General features: G+C 61.1%; 1 protein-coding gene across 3 annotated transcripts in view; it reads right to left on the reverse strand.

Annotated features, from left to right (window-relative positions):
• Positions 1-12,544, reverse strand: part of DTX4 (deltex E3 ubiquitin ligase 4) — a 41,537-nt gene extending 28,993 nt beyond the window's left edge. Inside the window, exons 1-2 of one of the 3 annotated variants that reach the window (XM_018059025.1) lie at positions 12,301-12,544; positions 3,129-3,852 (exon numbers count right to left, since the gene is read on the reverse strand). In XM_018059025.1, coding sequence (XP_017914514.1) covers positions 3,129-3,852; positions 12,301-12,511 — 935 coding nt within the window. In that variant the 5' untranslated portion in view covers positions 12,512-12,544. Of the gene's footprint in view, positions 1-3,128; positions 3,853-5,110; positions 5,743-11,506 lie in introns of those variants that run through there. The other 2 variants (XM_018059026.1, XM_018059027.1) reach the window with 2 other exon arrangements.

A 13,148-nucleotide genomic window follows, 5' to 3' on the forward strand; every position in this document is an offset into this window, starting at 1 on the left:
GTCTCGAGGGTACAAAACGGAGAGAGGAGTTGGCAGGGTGGTGGGGAAGGAGGGGTTGTTGAGGGGAGATCCCCTCTGCAGACGCCACTGGGAGAGGCAATGTTTCTTCGGGGGTTCTGAGCCAGCCCAGGGGTGGTCAACAGAACCGCATTCTTGTCTCTCCAGCGACCGAGATCTTGCTGGAGATGGAGCCGCCTGCATCTGGAAAAGAGGGGCGACTCCCGCCCTCGGGGGCACAGCTCCCCCCTCTTTAGAAACCACCGCTTGTGTCTCTGAATAATTCACAGGGTCTTTTGTTCCCCCCAGACCCTTCTCTCCAGGGCACCTCTCCCACCCTGCCGGGTCTTCCTCTTTTCCGGGGGGAAGTTGCTGGGAGAGGTCACGGGCAGAGAGGGGAGGGGCCGGGGCCGCTGGAAGACAGCAGGTCGATGGCAGAGGCAGACAAAGGGACTCGGCATGCTCATTAAGTGGCCGCGGGGGTGAGGGGGTGGGGAGAGGCTGAGAGGCGGGGGCTGGGAGACGGAGAGCGCTGCGGAGGGGCCCACGCTGTTGGGGAGACAGCAGAGAAAGCCAGCCACTTTCTATAGCCCTTTCCAAACTGAACTGCCCGGAACTCCACCCTCCTGGGTCGCTCAGATTCCATCAGCCCTGCAGATGCTAAAGCAGAGAGATAGAAGCTGAGATGTAAGGCGATCTGGGCTTCCTTACCCTCTCATGGCAAGGAGGTCACTCGGCTTTTGCCTAGGGCACCAGAAATGAAGCGGTGGAGTCAGCTTAGATCTGACTTCAGCAACCACAGGCAGCAACTGTCTGCCTCGCTCAGACAGTTCATAGTAATCATAATAGCAGCCTGTGACCAAATTCTTATCACGTGCCCAGCATTATGGTGAAAAACCTGAAAACCCCCTATAATCCCCATGGCAAATCCTATAAGCAAGGAACCATTCCTACCCCATTTTACAGATGGATAAACTGAAGACGGATGGTGCACAGCGTGCCCCGAGTTGCACAGCCAGAAACCTGGGTCCCAGCGCAGGTGCTGAAGCTTCTAGAGGGTGAGCTTCTCTTACCTCCACAGGAGCATCCCTCTCGCACGGTGGCATGCACCAGGAACTCCTGCGAGGGGCCCCAGGAGGCTGCCTTACGCCAGCGTGGAGACAGGACCAGCAGCATCGCGCCGGGTCCCGTCCCTCTGCCAGACACTCCTGCAGGCCCAGAGGAGGTCATAGGAAAAGCCATGGCACCTGACCGGCATCTGACCGTTTATGACTCGCCTTTGAATACAGTGAGGAGCTGGGCTTTCGCCAAGAGAGCACTGATCGGACGAAGGGACGAAGACCTGGGCCCCAGCCCCGACTCTGAAACACGTGGAGTGTGCAGCGCTCCCTGTGTCTGACACTTGGAGTGGGTCCCTGCTGGCGAGGGCATCTGGGCAGCTGTTAAGGAGCGCCCTCTCCTCGCTGAGGGTTACATGTTGACTCGGGGTGGGGGGCAGGGCAAGCCTGCTACCCCAGTCCACACAGGCAGGAACATGGAAGTGCAGAGAGTCTAGAGCTCGCCCAGCAGCAGAGGCAGGGGTACGCTGGGCCACCTCCCAGTCCTCAGCATCCCCTCGTCTTCTCTCTGCCCAGGGCCGAGCCCCCCGGTGCAGAGATCCTCCTCCTGGCAGCCCGATCTTCGCAAGCTGGTGTCCACCCTAACTCTAAGCCTTCCTGAATATCTGCGGCTAGGGCCGTCCGCCAGGTCAGGCTCCTACAGAGAAAGGCAAGACTGGCAGGTACGAGAGGCCCAATCTCACATGAAATCCATGGCCAGCAGCCAAAGGCGGTGGGTACCACGTGGACCTGGGTCTCTCTGACTTTATGATCAGGAAGACTAAGAAGGTTGATGGGACACAGGGATAACAGAACGGACAACACGTGTCACAGGAATGACTGACACCGAGCCCGGAAGCGTCTGGCATACGTAAGAGGACGCGTGTGAGAGCGAAGTCGCTCAGTCGTGCCTGACTGTTCGAGACCCCATGAACTGTAGCCCACCAGGCTCCTCTGTCCATGGGCTTCTCCAGGCAAGAATACTGGAGTGGGTTGCCACGCCCTCCTCCAGAGGGTCTTCCCAACCCAGGGATCAAACCTGAGGCTCCTGCAGGGCAGGCGGAGTCTTCATCATCTGAGCCACCAGGGAAACCCCATGGTAAGCACTTACTAAACGTGGGCTGTTATTCCCGTCTGGAGTCCCTGGAGGCGAGGGAGTAACTCTCACGGGACACCTGCGCGTGCGGTGTGCGACTGCCAGGGAGGCAGCGTGGCACGGTCGGAAGGAGTCTGGGACTCAAACTTTAGGTTATCATCTCTGCTGATAACCAGATATGCACCGTGGAGCAAGCGAGCCTTTCGGGTCTTCCAAGGTAAAATGGGACCAAAAACACGTGCTTTGCAGACTTGCAAGGAATAAGAAAAGCGATGAGGCCTGCAAACTAGGAGGTGGGGGAGCCCACGAACGGTGTCTGCTCCTCCTTGGCAGGTACAGTCCTCACTGCAACCCTGACACCACGGCCGGGTTTACAGATGAGCAAGTCAGGACTCTACAGTGTTAGGGAACGGCTCCTAGCACAGGGCTGCTGCTGCTGCTGCTGCTAGGTCGCTTCAGTCGTGTCCGACTCTGTGTGACCCCATGGACGGCAGCCCACCCGGCTCCCCTGTCCCTGGGATTCTCCAGGCAGGAATGCTGGAGTGGGTTGCCATTTCCTTCTCCAAACCATGCAGGCATGCTAAGTCATTTCCATCGTGTCCCACTCTGTGCGACCCCATAGACGGCAGCCCAGCAGGCTCCTCCGTCCACGGATCCTCTAGGCAAGAGCACGACTGGGTTGCCATTTCTTGCTCCTAGTAAGAGGCAACGTCTCCTTCAGAATTCAGACCTGCCGGGACCCCAAAGACCAAAAGGCTCCCCTCCGCACCACACCACCACACCACTGCGGGCCTTCCCCCTGCAACCAGAGGGTCTGGAGAAGCCGAGGAGGAGCTTAAGCCAGAGCAGCCCCTGGGTCCTGTCTGACTCAGGCGATCCTCAGGTCTGAGGCCCGGGGCTCCGGAAGCGCTCAAGGGTGTCGCCGCAGAAGCACTTACCCAGAGGCGATCAGCACCCGGGACTGGGCCAGGGCCAGTCGCTGCAGGCTGGTCCGATCCAAGGTCGCCAGGGCCACACGGCCGGCCTTGCCGGTGGCCCCCGGGGGGCTGGCGGGGCAGCCCGCGGGGCCCGCCGCTGCCGCCGCGGGGGAGGCTTGTCTCCGGATCGCCTGCGACGACGGGGCCGGCTTCCCGGGGCCCTGGCCGGCGCCCGCGCGGTCGGGCGGCGTGGCCCCGGGGCCCTGGGCCGGCGGCCCCTCGACGGCCGCGGGCGGGGCGGCGCTCCTGCGGGCGGCTGGGGCGGGCGGCGCCGCGGCCTTGACGCTCCTCACCAGGACGCACTGCGGGCAGGAGCAGGGCGGCGCGCGCGGCCCCGCGGCGGCGGGCGGCGGCGGCGGCCCCGGGGCGGCCGGCCAGGACGCGGCGCGGCCCGCGGCGCCCGCGGCCAGCGGGTAGACCAGGTCCAGGCGGCGGCGCACGCGGCGCTGGCGCTGCGTCTGCCGGTTGATCTGGCCCATGGTGCCGAAGTCAATGACGTAGCCGAAGCCGACGGGGCTCAGGTCGACGCAGGGCCGCTGCGTCTCGAAGGCGCGTTGGATGGCGATGCCCACGTCCATGTCGTAGGGCGTCCAGGAGCCGCGGTCGCTCTCCCACTCCCACACCACGCCCTGCCCGGGCGCAGAGGCGGCGTCGTAGTAGTTGCGCCGGACGGGCCGGAGGGTCCCTGCCAGAGAGGGCCGGAGGAGGCGGTCAGCGGCACCCAGGGCTGGCACCCAGGGGTGCTGCCTTAGGAGGCTCGCGGTAAGCGAGTCTACCGCGGGGCCGGCCCTTGGCTGCCTCGGCTTTGAAGGAGGCTCCTTCCTGCCGTTTTAAAGTCTGCCGTGAACCGGGAGGGTTCAGGGCTGCGGGCTGGGGTGGGGGGCAGGGTGGGAAGCTGATGAGCTGCAAGGGAAGGATGTGGATGACGCTGCAGGGTACCCCAAAGAGCACTGGCTGGTTTGGAGTCCGAAGACCCTAATTTAGATTGCAGCCACATTCGTTTGCTTAATATAACAGCCCAAAACCTCCTTTTCTCCCCAGGAGAAATAGGATAACAGCTCCTTTGCAAAGTTGTTGCCATAATTAAACGTTGCTCTCTCACTCAGCATGCATGTGTTTGTGCCAAGTCCTGGGTTTCTCAAGCGCCCTGTCCTTTGCACTAAGGCATATCACCTTTGACACATAGTAGGTGCTCTTAAATAATCTCTCTTCTTCCGTGACTCTCTAAAGGCCTAAGCCCCCGAGGGCTAAGAGGAAAAGAACACAGGTCAGGGAACCCTCGAGAACGCAGGAAGACTCTGTCCCCACCCAGGAAGCCCGCCCGGGTGGTGATGGAGCTGGCAGTCTGGACTTTTATGGGTGTGGTAAAAAAATAAAAGATCAGGGTGGGAGAACTCTCTCATACTTCCCAGCATTAAATCTTATATCAACAACAGTAATCGATCCTAAGAATCACTTCCTATTTATCTAACATCTTCTATTCAAGAAGCCCAACCTTCCTAAAGATCGGGTTGTGGCGGTTTAGCTGCTGTTTAGCCAAAAGTCGTGTCCGACTCTTTGCAGCCTCGTGGACTGCAGCCCACCAGGCTCCTCTGTCCATGGGATTCTCCTGGCAAGAATACTGGAGTGGGTTGCCATTGCCTTCTCCAGGAGATCTTCCCAACTCAACGACTGAAGCTGGGTCTCTTACATCTCCCGCACTGGCAGGCGGGTTCTTTACGCGCTGACCCACCAGGGAAGCCAAAGGTGGCGTGAAAGTGAAAGTGCTGCTCGCTCAGTCCTGTCTGACACTTTGTGACCGCATGGACTGTAGCCCACTAGGCTCCTCTGTACATGGGATTCTCCTGGCAAGAATACTGGAGTGGGTTGCCATTGGCTTCTCCAGGGGATCTTCCCACCCCAGGGATCGAACCCGGGTTCCTGCATTGCAGGAGGATTTTTACCATCTGAGCCACAAGGGTGGTCTCATTTATAGCGCCCAATGAGACAAAGTGTAGAAATACACGTCAAGAATTGGAATCCAGATGTGTGGGAGCAAAGATCATGTTCTTCAACCTTAGATAACTCTGCCTGCTTCCTGAATAATAATAAAAAGAGGTCCTGTAATTATAAAACAAAAGGTAGGATAGTCTCAATCTGGATCATCTCAGGGTGGGTGGGTAGGGGGTGGCAAGGGCAGGGGAGAGATCCAGGTTATTGCAGGCGATCAGTTAGAGCAGAGATGAATCTTCAGGGCTGGTGGGGAAAACTAAGCCTGTAACTGTTGCCTCTTTCTCCTCTACCTCCCGGAACCCTGAATGCAGACCCATGCCCAACCCAGGCTCATTTCATGGGTATTAAGCTCAAGGCGGAGGACGCCTGGCTCGGGGCAGGAGGGGGAGACTGGGAGAGCTCCTAGGATGCTGGAATCTCTGCATCTGTCAGCTTAGGCTCCATCAGAGCGGTGGGAAAAGGCTCCCCTCCGCTGGCCCCTGACCCATCCCCTCCTCCAAGCCAGAAGGAGATACCAAGACCGGGGACAGAATGCCATTCAAAGGGGAAGAAAAGGAACAGTGACTATGGAGGCCTTTGCCAGGCCGTCACCCGCCCTCCCGCCCGTCTCCAAGCCCCTTAATGACCCAGAACATCAATATGCAGAGGCTGGAGGGAGAGACAGAACAAGCCCCTTATTCAGGCCCGGGAGCTGTGCTGGGGGACGCGGGGGGCGCGGGAGAGGAGGGAGAAGGGGCACCCAGGAGGCCCCCGTCCTTCCCCCGGTTCCCCCCTGAGGAGCCAGCTCGCTGGGGGACAAAGTCGCGGCCTTCGGATCCAATGGCGGAGCTTCCGGCCGCATCAGCCCCTTGGTCCAGCCTCGTTTCCCCACCGGCTTGCTCCCTCGCCAGTGCCTCCCCCACGCCTCCTAGTCACCAGGGCTGGCCTCTGGGGACGCCCTTCTTTGCCGTTTTCATCTGCTGAAATGTTCCTTACCGTTAGGCTCCTGTGCCATTTGTCACCCATTTCTGGACGTGCCCTCCCGGCCCGGGCACCACCCTCAGGGAGCCTGGGGAAGCAGGGCGCCTTCCGTCTGCTGGGTACCAGCATCCCAGCCTTTTTCACACACCGCCTCGTGCGGCGGCGGAGATGCTTCCGCAGAGCTCCCTGCCCTCCAGCGCCTAATGCAGCGCGGACGCCAGAGACGCGCAGCGGTGCGTGGAAGACACACCTCTGGGGACGCTGGCATCTGATCACAGATGTTGCTGAGTGTGTATCAGCGGCTGTGAGGAAGGCCGATTCAGGTGCTCCTGGAGCGCCTGGAGTCTAAAACCAGGCAAGGAAGTTACGAGACACAGGCTGCCCGGAGAAGGCTGCCAGCAGGGCAGTGTTAACAGGAAACCACAGGCCCTGGGAGCTCCGGTCCCGGGCACGACTTCCTCCAGGTCAAGACCGAGAGCCGCTCCAGCCGCCCCTCTGTGGCCTCCGCACACCCTGATACTCTCTGCCCACACTTCCGCCTCACCGGCCTCTGGCACCCTCTTAGGTGCCCATCCTTCAGATCTCAGTTCATTTTCTCAAGGAAACCTCTCTGGGCCGTCCAACTGGCTCAAATTCCTGCTCCTATTATTATTATTTTTAACACCGATCTGGAGGTGTAGTCACACATTTCTTTGTGTGGCTCATCTGATGAACATCACTCTAATCCATGGGACTCCCGGTCTCACAGAGTGGGTATCCAGGAGTTTGCTCACAGCTGCAGCCCCCATGCCGGGCATGTCCTAGGAGCTCTGTACTTATCCATGGAACACATGAGGTAATAAGCACTTGGAGAACATTTCAAGAGGTGGAGAGCATGACAAAGAGCCTAAGGCCCGGGGGAGAGGGGGAATCTCAGGAGGTGGCAAGGCCGAAGCAGGGCAGCTCAGGAGAAGCAAGCTGCTGCAGTCGGGGAGGGGCTGTGGGTCCCAGGGGATGCCTGAATAAAAGGCTCACCTGTGTGGCAGGTCTAGGGGAAAATATGGGCAGAGAGCAAGCTAAACCTGGAAGGGCGTGTGAGAGGCAGGGCACAGATGGTCGGAAACGCTGGGCCGTGAGGGCTTTTATTTACAGGTCTCGAGGAACCACTGAGGCTCGAGACACAGAGAAGTGGTGGCCCCGGTGTGTCCACGCTAACTCGCTTCAGTCGAGTCTGACTCTTTGCCACCCCACGGACCGTAGCCCACCAGGCTCCTCTGTCTGTGAGGTTCTCCAGGCAAGAATATTGGAGAGGGTTGCCATGCCCTCCTCCAGGGTATCTTCCAGACCCAGGGATCGAACCTGCATCTCCTGTGTCTCCTGCATGGGTAAGGGGGTTCTTTACCGCTGAGCCCCTGGGGAAGCACAGTGACACCCGAGCTGCTCTGTTTATTGGGTACTGGGGCCGGGGCAGGGGGGCGGGGAGCGGCGTGGGAGGTGGTGAAGCGATGGAGGTGGGAGAGGGTGCTGGGAGCAGAAATGAAAAGCAGGTGGCAGACCACAGACCCTACAGAGGGGTGCCGGGCAGGGCGTGAGCCTGAGCAGCTGAATGCTTTCTAAGTCATCCAGGGTCATCGGCTTCTGAGTCTCCTGGGGGAACAGATGAGTCACTGACGGTCAGCCTGGCCGGGGGCCGGGCCCAGAAACCTACACGTGAGCCCCTGCCGTGTTCATCGTGACTGCTCAACTTTCAAATCCCACATGTCCGTATAGATGAGACATCCAAACACAAAGCTGAAACGGGTCAAAGACTCCTGAGGCTTCGATTATGGGCAGGCCATAAGATGGTGATGCCATTCACCAAGCAGAGAGGTGTCACAAGGAAGAGCTGGCTTTTGGAGGGAAAGATGCTGTGTTCAGTTCAGCCTTGGAGGGCAAGTTAAAAACAGGAGGTGGACCTCGGCACCAAAGGTGGGGGAACAAGAGGGATGGTGGGGTTGCGTTCTCTGAAGATTTTCAGAGACTGCTCCATCAGGAACGGGCGGGTCCTGGACCTGTCTGTAGTCCTGGACCTGTCTATAGACCCTGAACAAGATGATCGGAGAAAATCCACTGGGTCCCAAGGTGCAGTGACTGAAAGACAGGGATAAAGGATTACACAGACTAAGCAGGAAGAAAGAGAGAGAAATGAAAGGTTTCCCTGGCAACTCAGATGCTGACACCCCAAAACACCACCCAAGTTGTTGGCTCCTGGGAAATGAGAGACAACGCCTTCCAGGAATGACCCTAGGATCCCAGGGCATTTCATCCACATCTCTGTGGTTCTGTGCTCAGGACGTCCCAGGCTTCTTGGACCAGCGGCTTTCATCCGCACTCGAACATTCCGCGAGGGCGAAGACGTGGACGGTTTGCTGTTGCAACGTCCCCTGGGCCTGGGACGGGGCCTGCATGAAGCAAGTGGTCCGCAAGTGTTCCCCAGAGGAGGCAGGGCACGCGCACTCAACTGGGAACCTCAGCTCTGTCGTGCACGTGCTGTAAACCTCTGGGCAACTTCAACTTTTCCAAATTGCTTCCTTTACTGTGAAACCAGAACAGCGGTCCTTCATAAGAGGACCATGGAGGATGGAACCAGGAACTGCACACCGGGTGCCTGCTGCCGGCCCCACACTGCAGCACCCTGTGGTCATGACGCTTGCCCCCAGCACTCCTGTGCTCACACACGGCGGGGAATGTCGCGGGGGGGTGGGCCTAAAATCAGCTCTCTTGACTCACGCTCCATCTGACCTTTCCCACTGTGTTAAAGACATAAAAGAGACTGATGTTGCCTGGAAAACTGAGCTGGAAGGAATCCTCCCTCACACCCTGTTACTTCTCTCGGCATCTTCAGTGGTGCAGGCTCCAGACTCATCCACCCACTGACCTGCATGATGGGAGGCAGGGAGCCAGAAGGAACCTTAAGGCTGCCCTTCATTCTACAGATGAGAATGACGCTTAAGCAGTCAAGGGACTCAATGGTAATGATCGGGTCCGCTGAAACATACAGGGGAACAGGGGACAGTGACGCTGGAAGATACAGGGGGTGAAGTTCCTGCCGCTGCCCTACAACAGGTCAGCTTGGTCAAGGCGAATGGTCAGGGGCAGAGAGGACCCAGCCAAGGCTTTGGGAAGCAGGCAAGACTCCTTCACCTCCACCTCCCTGTCTGTCTCCTCCTTCTCCCTTCACCTCGAGGAAAGATGACACTGAATGCAAGTAAGTCAGCGTCTGGGAGGAGAGGGGCCAGGGCAAACAGAGGCGGGCGAGGCGTCTGCGGCCCCCCAGCCATCTCCCTGGAGACAGACTGGATGAGGCTGGAGCTGGGGGCCTGGAGACGCTGAGGACTTACTTGGCAGCAAGGCAGGCAACTTCTGAAAAAAACAAAGCTTCCGTGTCAGGAAACGTCCCCACAGAGTGGAGGCAACAACAACAGAAAAAAAAAAAAAAGAAAGAAAGAAAGAGGAATCGCCTCTGGGCAAGGGGCTTCCAGCTCCCCTTTGTTTATGGAGATGTTTCTGGTTCCCAGCTTCAACCTGTGGCTTGGGGATGGTGGGTGCTTTAATTAGACATCGCTAGGGCTTGGCCGAGGTTGCCCGGGAGCCAGTGGGTTCCAGTCCCTACCTTGTCATAGCTTCATGCATGAGCTATATGGAGAAGAACTGTGTGTCTGTTGGTGGGGAAGACAGAGGTGGGGGGCTGCAGACACCCCGAGATGCTGTTCTGCTTTGGCCAGCTCCCTGACAGACCCAGCACTCCCGGGAATCCAGCCCAGGGCCTTCTGCACCGGGTCTGGCGCGGAGGACGGTCTGCTGCAGAGGATGGGTTGGCCAGCCGGCCCTCAGCATGAGCGGGCAAAAGCAAAACAGTCTCTAAAAGGAAGAGAGCAGCCGGACAAGCCCCCCGAGGCAGTTAGGCCAAGGCTCCAGGGCCAGCTCAGGCCTAACCCGTGGGGCGCCCCAGCCCCCAGGTCCCTGCCCACCCCCAGGGTGTGGTCAGCTGGTTCTCAGGAAGAGTGGTCAGACCTGGGGAGGAGGGTGTGCCCTTCCACCGGGTCTCCTCCAGACTTCACTTCTGTACCAAGGACCCGTACCAGGCCCACTACAGACATCCCTGAACACTGAGTAAGCTTTCCTCCTTTCCAAACGTGGGACCAGGCCTGGGACCTCTATGTCGCTAAGGTGTCCCTCCACCTGCAGCTGAGATTTAATCTGAAATAGGACAGCTCATAGGCCTCCCTGGTGGCTCAGCGGTAAGGAACCAGCCGGCCCATCCAAGAGACACAAGTTTGATCCCTGGGTCGGGAAGATCCCCTGGAGGAGGCCAAGGCAACCCACTCCAATATTCTTGCCTGGAAAATCCCATGGACAGAGGAGCCTGGCGGACTGTAGTCCATGGGTTGCAAAAGAGTCAGACACGACTTAGTGGCTCAACAATGACAACTGAACGGCTAACACCTGTCCATGAATTCTGAGCAGGACTGGAGTTCCCTGTTGCTAGGTGTCTTGACTGTCAGCCTCGCTCTGGACCCACCGACAGGGACAGACCTTTCCAACCGCTACCCTAAGTCCACAGTTAACTTCTCCCCGTCTCCCCAGGCCGCACGATCCTCTGCCCCAGTCTCCCCACTTCCCTCTGCCCCAGTCTCCCCACTTCCCTCTGCCCCAATCTCCCCACTGTCCTCTGCCCTATTCTCCCCACTTCCCTCTTTAGCCCCTCCTCCCCCAGTCTCTCTCAGCTCCACCTTCCCCCCTCTCTCACCAAGGCTGAAGCCCCCCCCCAGATGCTAACACTTCTGGAATCCTTTCCCCAGAAGGCTTCCCTCAATAGGCGAATGTCTGCAAAATCCTTGGCAGGGAGCTTGTTGGGAGTCGTGGCTACAGATGAAGACAGGGGGGTGGAAAGATACCCCTTTCCCATGACCATCCTAATTAGCGCTCAGGCCGTGCGGGCTTTCCAAGGCGGGCGGACATGCCCTACTCGGGCAGCTGTTGTCCGGCCCTCTGGGACTCTCCCGGCCCCTCTCCGGCCCCTCCTCCCCCACACCTGCCTTTCCGGGGACTACTCAGTCAGGGAGGCCTGGGGAGCTGAAGTCCATGGGGTGGCAAAGAGTGGGACATGACTGAGCGGCTGAACTGAACCAAGCTCTCACCCTCGTGGGGAAAGCCCAGCCAGAATTCCAGAAACTCCCCCCAGAAACACCGCCTCCCTGCCTCTTCAGGGATAGATGCGTCCCAGACCAGCTGAGCCCGGCCGCGGGCCTCGAAGAGAGGCAGGTGTCCCCAGCTTCCCCACCCTCACGCCAAGGACCAGGCACCCTGACCGCCATCCTCACTGGGGCTGGGAAGCCGGGCTGGTAGTGGCCACAGCCGCGACTTACTTCTCACCAGTAGATGGGAGCTCAATGTGTCCCCCGTCGGGGCCTTTGTGCGAGGAAGCTGGGGACAGTTTCCTTGCAGGAATGCGCAGCCCCGGCCGCCTCCGCCCCCAGGGACAAATACGCTCGGCTTCCTCGCTGGCATTCCGGAGCGGCGGCCCTCCCCGTCCCCTGTCCATCTGCGCGGGCCTGCTGCTTCCACCCTCGGAGCGCCCGAGCAGAGGCGCTCACCGCCCAGCGGCCGCCAGGGCGTGTCCGGCCCTGACAGCCCCCAGGTCCATCGGTCTCTCCGGGGAGGCCTGCCCCTCCGCAGGCTCAGCTACAGCGCCGGCCTCCCGCGCACCTCCATCCTCCCGCGCGCCCGGTGCCCGCCCCCGGGACGCGGCGGGGCAGACCGCATGCCCCCAGGAAGGGCCGAGGCGGCGAGGTGGGCAACCGAGGGAGCGGGTGGCAGGCCCCAGGGTGCCCGAGGCAACGAAGGCTCAGCCCACGTGATGCTGGCGAAGGCGGGCAGGTAGTCTTGCCCACTGGCCGGGATGCTGGCACGGCCCCTCGGTTCCTACAAGAGCGGACTTGGGGTACCGAGCGTTTAAAGAGAGGGGGACGTGAAGGGCTTTCTTAGGGGCGAGGGTAAAAGTCGGCCGGCCTAACCAGATCTGCACGGACGGTTATTGCAGCAGGTATGAGAGGATCGCGGGGCGGGGGCGCCCCCTGCTCGGTGGCCTGTGGGGGACCCGGAGGTCCGGAGGGGACCCCGGCGGGGGAGGGTGCGCGCGGGGCGGGGACGGCCGGCTCACCCGTGTCCTGGCGAAACTGGTTCATGGAGTGCAGGTCGATGATGTAGGGCGCGAGCCGGCGGTCCACCTGGCCCAGCACCACGCTGCCGCCGGCGCGCGGGCCGGCGCGCACCGCCGCCTCGATGTGGTGGCTCACGGCGGGGCTGTAGGGCCGCCAGCGCCCGTGCTCGTTCAGCCATTCCCAGACCACCACGGCCGAGGCCAGGAGCATGGCGCGCCCGGCCGCCCGCGGGCCCCGGCCGCGCACCCCGCGCCCCCGGCCGCCTCAGCCCCGGGCCGCGGGCCGCGCCGCCGCCGCGCGTCCCCTGGGGCCCCGAGATCCCGGCCGCCGGGCTCCGGTCGCGCGCCCCGCGGGGTCGCGGGGCCTCATGCACACGGGCGCGCGGCCGGGGCTCCAGCCCTCGCACCGGGCGCCGGCGGGATCGGGCGGGCGGCGGCGCTCGGGGCGGCTGGCCGGGCCCTCCTCCCCGCCCCGCGGCCCCCGCCGCCCCCCCGCCCGCCCGCCGCGCGGGCCGAGAGCTCCCCCTCCCTGCGGCTTCGCGCCGCCGCCTCGGGAAGGAGCCGCCCCTCCCGAGCCCCGCGCCCGGGCAAACCGCGCCTGCGAGGGGCTCCGCGGTCCCGAGACGCGAAGGAGCGACCCCCCCGCCCCCCACCAGGACACGGCCCCGGGACCGCCGCTGTCAGCATCCTCAACTTGGCAGGCTCCCTCCTCGAAAGGGAATTTTTTCTTTCTTTCTTTTTTTTTTTTAAAGTGCAGTGTGATCGCTGTCCGCACCGCGAGCTCCGGGACCCGCAGCGCCTGGCACACTCACGGTCTGCACGCTGTCGCCGCGGGGGCCGTGTTCCGG

The sequence above is a fragment of the Capra hircus genome, chromosome 15, assembly GCF_001704415.2.
Source record: "Capra hircus breed San Clemente chromosome 15, ASM170441v1, whole genome shotgun sequence".
NCBI lineage: Eukaryota > Metazoa > Chordata > Mammalia > Artiodactyla > Bovidae > Capra > Capra hircus.